General features: G+C 40.2%; 1 protein-coding gene across 1 annotated transcript; it reads right to left on the bottom strand.

Moving 5' to 3' along the window:
- Positions 1-272: 272 nt before the first annotated feature.
- On the bottom strand, positions 273-5,969 carry LOC110648477 (coatomer subunit alpha-1). Its single transcript, XM_058147068.1, has 4 exons — positions 5,666-5,969; positions 5,233-5,463; positions 3,876-4,370; positions 273-3,639 (listed from the first exon to the last, which is right to left on the bottom strand). The coding sequence occupies exons 2-4, from the start codon at positions 5,438-5,440 to the stop codon at positions 689-691; spliced, it is 3,654 nt and encodes a 1,217-aa protein (XP_058003051.1). The 5' UTR covers positions 5,441-5,463; positions 5,666-5,969; the 3' UTR covers positions 273-688.
- Between the last annotated feature and the right edge of the window lie 258 nt (positions 5,970-6,227).

The following is a 6,227-nucleotide window of genomic DNA, read 5'->3' as shown; positions in this document are numbered from 1 at the left end:
ACCAACTCAAGTCAGAAGACTTGTAAGTTTTACTGGCAAATCTATATACTTTAAAATCCTACAATGTATTTGCAAACAGCCAGACACGCAGCTCCAAAATATGGTAATTAACAAGAACCTATAATATTTAATCCAAAAATGTGATTGAACAGCACCACGTCAGCCACTGAATATTCCACGAGGATTCTGAACAAAAACTTAAAAGATAAAGATGTGGTGAAAGGGTGCTGAAAATATACAAAAATGTTGATTATTGAAACCAGAAAAACTAATTTCACTGCCAACCAGTAGAAACTCTAATTCATCACAAATAAGCAAATCAAATTTGCCAAACGGCATGGCATCTGCATACACTGATATGTAATTTGTCCTGCCTATAAAGATTATCTAATTTAACAAGAGTCGTTGACCATTCTTGTCTATTGACAGGTAACAAGAAAAACCCAAGTCAAAATTCTCATGTTGTTTATTACAATGAAAATCATAATCAACTAAGTAAAAAGAGGTAAAGAAGATTTAGAGAAGAAAGCAAATAAAAGGAGACAGCACAAGCAAATTCACAGGGCACTTAACTCTTCTATATTATCTTACCTTTTTTTTCCCCGCAGTGAAACAATCAAGATGACCACTGCTGCTAGTAAGATGAGCTGAAAAATAATTGAAAAATCCTCTCACTTCAGCACCTCAATCATCGTATCTGGGAAGGAGAACAAAGCAAACCTGAAGCATCTGCCCCAACAACTGCAAGATCGCAAACAGTACACAGCTTCCCTTCTTGGCTTGGCACAAATCGTGAACTACAGTATGGGCAAGAGACATCCTTTTGTCCTCGGTAAATTGGAACATACGTTGCACCACATGTCACAAATGGGTTTCTGAAATCATAATTCAGCTCAGAGGCATCTGTAATATTCCTTTCTGCAGCCTGCAACACTTGCCTGGCAGTCTTTGCCTGGTTCTCAAGTGTGGGGTTTGTCTCCAACAGCCGCCTGGCAAAGTTAGCTGCAGTAGCAAGGTTCTTTGCTTTGAAGCATACAGTCATTGCATTTAGCAAAGCAAGCCTTAAATGAGGCATTTGAAGGTTGCAGTGGGTGAAGTAGGCAGCTAGCTCCTGTTGGCGGACTGGATTATCTTTCATTTCCCTCCTTTTAAGCTCCATCTGCAGACCCAGCACATATTCTTTGACTATAACAATCAATTCCTTGACTTCATCAACCTCTCTCCTTGATTCAACAACAATTAAGGGAATTGTGTGAAGGATGCTGAGAAAGAGTCTAAGTGCCTCTGTGAATTTCCCTGTTGTTGTGGCTTTGTAACCAGCCTTGAGCTTCTCCTCCAACTGTGAGAAATTGAACACCAATGCTGGAGGACTCCTCACATTAGGGCTGGCAGACTCATTCCATCCTCGTTCAACAGCTAGTGATATCACAGGAGTAGATGAAAATGCACGCAAATAGGAATGGCTACCGGAATGAAGATCAAGAAACATGGATCTCAAAGGGATGAAGTTTCGAATTCCAAGTTGCCTGTTGAGCAATCGCATAGCAGTATCAAAATTGCCAGCTGCAGCATGTTCAGCAGCTAGTGATGATCTCTGGATCCAAATCTGGCTTACAGGCATACCAGGAGTTGGTGCCACAAAAACTGAAGAGCGAGCAATGACAGAAGCCCTAGGTGTGTCTGCCTCAGGGGGAAGCTCCAGGTCTTCAAGGTCCCATCCTCCCTCGTCATTTTCTTCAGCCCCTTCCCCATCCTCCAAAATTGCTGTAACATCCCCATTTTGTGAGCCATCCTCAACAACCATTTCCAGTTCATTAACCCAATCGCCTTCCCCAACCTCTTCATCTTCTTCAGCACCACCTCTGCCCATATTATCCAGTCCACCTTCAAAAATACCTTTCATGACTCTTAGAAGGGGCCAGTCACTACCACACATAACGGGAGCTGGAGGCATCAGAAGGGAGGGCACTTTATCCTCTGGAACGGATGGAACATTATCTCCTAATTCAGCAGCCAAACGTTCAGCAAGATTCTCTAACCCATGGACTTTAGCAGTTATATAAGCGAGTGGTAAATGACCAGCATTCTCTAAGATCTTGACACGCTCTTGAACATCACCCAAATACAGGGCATTGTGAAATTGACCCATGACATCATTCTTAACCTCAGCAATTTTCAGCATCTTGGAAAGCTTTTCCAGATTCCCAGTTATTAGATAAAGGAAAGATAACCTCTCAAAATTTTTAGTCCTCTGGTAGGCATACTCAACGATACCAGCATTACCTTGGCGAAGCGCTTCCACCCCCAATCTATACCAATGATCTTTCTCATCAATTTCCTTTGCTGAAGCAACAGCAATCTGAATATTTCCACTCTCAAGGGCCAAATTAAATCGAGTTCTCTCATCCTTCACAAAATGCAAAGCAACTTCAGGAAAACCCTTCTGTTGCAAATACGCAATCATTGCCTGCCCACAAAGCTGAGAGTTCCTAATCATGCTCATAACATTGTCATATCTCTTCCTCAAAAGGGAGAGTTTAAAGATATATTCTGTTGCATCAATGACAATAGTTCTATTTTTCCCATCCCGATCCAAGCAAAATATGGTATTTCCAGAAACCTTGGTAATGTATATTGGGACATCAAGAGTTCTGATTATGCCACTATCCCCATTAGGAAGGCAGTATTTTATATGATTTAAAGTTGTATAAATAAAAACACCATTATCATCCCAGGCTCCACTCTTTACACGAATTGTCTCATGAAGAGTGCACTGGTGCACAAGCTTCTTGCTAGCAATGATGATGGCATGTTTGCTGAGCAAGGCAATACTCTCCATGTCATTAGACCAAACAACATATTTGACAAAAGGTGTTTGAAGATCCCCAAGAACAAGCCTTTGCTGGAGATCAAATATGACTACTCTATCCTCTGCTCTGCAAAGCAAGTTACCTGTCCCAGCATAGAATATTGCATCAGTAGCAATGGGAAGACCACTTTTTTTAACAACTTCATTCTTCAGGTTTTTGACCAAGACTTGATTGCTACTTTTGTCAAGCACAGCAAATCTATTACGAGCCACAAAAATGGCTGATACCCCAGCACCCCTCTTTGCCTCCTGCACAGTATCACCCCGACCAATGCTGTCTTTAGGTATGACATACAGCTCATAAGATCCACCATCCACATCTGAGCAAATAAGAACAGCATTCTCTGTAGGACTGTAAGATAGTGTCCTTGGACTTTGATTCAGGCTGGTGGTACCAGGTCGCCGGATGGGAATCACTTGGGTTTCTCTTTGTGTTGAAAACTCAAAGAACCGCAAAAAGCGATCTTTGGCATAGAACAAAGAATCACCACTCACTGCAAAGGCAGGCCGTTCTCTCTCTAATTTAAAAACAATCATGCCACTGTCATGACCTGCAGCAAGGAGATTCATTTCAGGGTGAGATGCAAGAATCCAGAAACGGTCATGCTCTCGACGAAAAGTCTGAACTCCTGTTCGTTTAGTTACATCCCAAACACGAATGCTTTTATCCTCTGAATTTGAAACAATGATATCCTGTTTAGCATGGAACATAACACATGACACATTATTCATGTGTCCTCTCAAAGTGTCCACTTCCCAGGCCTTCGTGTCTGAAAATAAAACAGCAAAAGAAACCATTTAAGTTATGAGTTTATCCCAAGCAATAAAAGGAAATGAAGAGTAAAGGGACATCTAGTAGGTTCTCATTTTGGCTCCCAAAATTGAGCACAACTAAAGCTAAGGAGCCCCAATTCAAATCAAACATCTGTTTACTAGGATTCTAAAGATACATAATAGAATAGCATTGAATTATAAAAGTTTATGGGAGTTATGGTTAATAAATTACCGTTCATACGCCACAATTTCACCTGACGATCATCTGCTCCTGAGACAATCAAGGGAAGGTTGGGGTGGAATGCAGCCCAGTTCACTCCTCGATCATGACCTTCCAAGACATACTTAACAACAGCATCAACCCCACCAAAAAGATCTGTATTCATTTGACTCAACCGCAGAATGTCATCAGCAGGGGACACTGTTTTCTTTCTTAGGGCACCAATATCCCAAACACGGACAGTCTGATCTAGAGAGGCCGAAACAACAAGGTCTTCTTTAGGATGGAATGATGCACACATGACATAATGATTGTGGCCCGTCAACACAGAAATGCAAGTGCGTGACTGCCAGTTCCAAATACGGATTGTCTGATCGTCACTGGCACTCACAATCCATGGGTACTCATGATGAAACTGAACAGTGCGAATGTAATCAAGGTGTCCAAGAAGTGTAAACAGACACCTATGCATTTTGTAGTTCCAAACTTTAATCTTGTAATCATCACCTGCAGAAAAATCAATTACCTACATTAGAAAATAGGGCAACCACGTAATCCATTTGAACAACATTCCAAAATGACATTTTCTTGTCAGTCTATGGCTGTTTCAAAAAACTGTAGGTGCAAAATTTCGAGCACAATTAATAGCTGATTTGAACTGGGGAAAAAAAAAAGGTTCAATATTTAATTCATAATTTAAATCAAACCCAGGTTAATGACCAAATTCAATTTCATCTTAACCACAAACCTAAAATGAATCATATTCCATCCTCAATCTGAGATGGGAAGTTTTGCACGTGGTAATATTGACAAGCAATGGACAGACTATGGGGCTATGACCGCTATGCAGCTTCTTCTATGAACAAAATATATCTTGACAAAAGGCACGCACACGTGTTTACTAACATATATTATATGCAAATACCAATTATTACATCCAGATTTAAAATAGCATACAACAGGAGACCCGCAACTTCAGCTATAAAATTGGCATACTGAATTAAATGCAAGGTGTTCAAACCGAAGTATGGAACCAACAGAGGGGAAAATGAACATGAATATCTTCTTTGAAGTTAAGTGAAGCAATCAGATTTGCGAAACTAAGTTGCAACATTTTATTGTTGCATTGATATTACCAAATGATTATACCCTAAAAGAACACGCGGAATTCATACAACCTGAGCAAAAATAGCCTAGATCTAGTGTAAACTCTCACACAACTGAGATAACAAACATAGACCTAATATTCTCCAATCAGAAACTAAGATTTCAACTATAAACAGCACAACATAAACGATACATTTCCAATCATTCTGACAATACAACAAGGCACAAATAAACGCAAAAGATAATTCGACAATTCCCGCACCTCCAGACACAAATAGAGGCTGAGATTTGTGGAAATGGACTCCGCGAACAGGACCGTCGTGCTCATCAAACCTATCAATTAATGTGCCCATTCGGTAGTCCCATAGCTGGATCACGCCACTATGAAGACTCGCAAGGATCCACGGTCTCTTACTGTGGAAACTCAGTCCCTTCACTCTATTACTCTTCGTCTCGAACTTCGTCAACATCTTTTCTAATCAACCAGAACAACCTTTTCCAAAAGAAAACAAAAAAACAACTCAATCAATTTCAGAGAATTATTGTAAAACCGCCACTTTCCGTTTCCAAAATTCGAAAATTTCCGGTAATTTTTCCGCGCAACCAAACGGTGGAACTGAAATGGAAAATAGATCCAACAGGATCCACTATTTTGATACAAAAATAAGATTGAAGGACAAACACGAAAAACTTACCGTGGATCTGATGAGATGAAGAAGAGGAACCCAATCACATCTACAATCAATCACCAAACGCTATTAGATTCGTGAGAAAGGGCAATGAAAAACTAATATAAATTTCAGGTAAATAAACAATTAAAGGCAGATCGGGGAGAAGAGGAAGAGATAACGAGAGAGAGAGATAGAGAGAGAGAGGCTTCTTCAGTTCCCTATTAGATCTGTGCCTCGAATAGTAGTGTCCGTCTTCTCGGTTAATTTGAGGGATACCAAAAAAGAGATGGGACATGGAAGTGATTTTTGTAGTGATAGAGGGTATTTTAGAGATTTAGCAGTTCTCAATGATCTTAATTTGTTTTTGTTTTTTGGTTGCCCACTCATATTAGAATTGCAGATGAGTGTGACGGTGCGTATGGTGTGATCAAAGGGAATGATGACCGTCGGATTCGAAATGGTGGTTGTGATCTGTTGGGGCTGTGTCATTGAGTTGATTTGTAATACACTTGAACCTTAAGCAACGATTTTTGAAAACAAGTCAAGAGACGCTCCGGATCTGTTATTAGTTGTTGTTATTTGATAA

Source organism: Hevea brasiliensis, chromosome 1 (assembly GCF_030052815.1).
Source record: "Hevea brasiliensis isolate MT/VB/25A 57/8 chromosome 1, ASM3005281v1, whole genome shotgun sequence".
NCBI lineage: Eukaryota > Viridiplantae > Streptophyta > Magnoliopsida > Malpighiales > Euphorbiaceae > Hevea > Hevea brasiliensis.
This window is presented reverse-complemented; position numbering and strand designations above follow the sequence as displayed.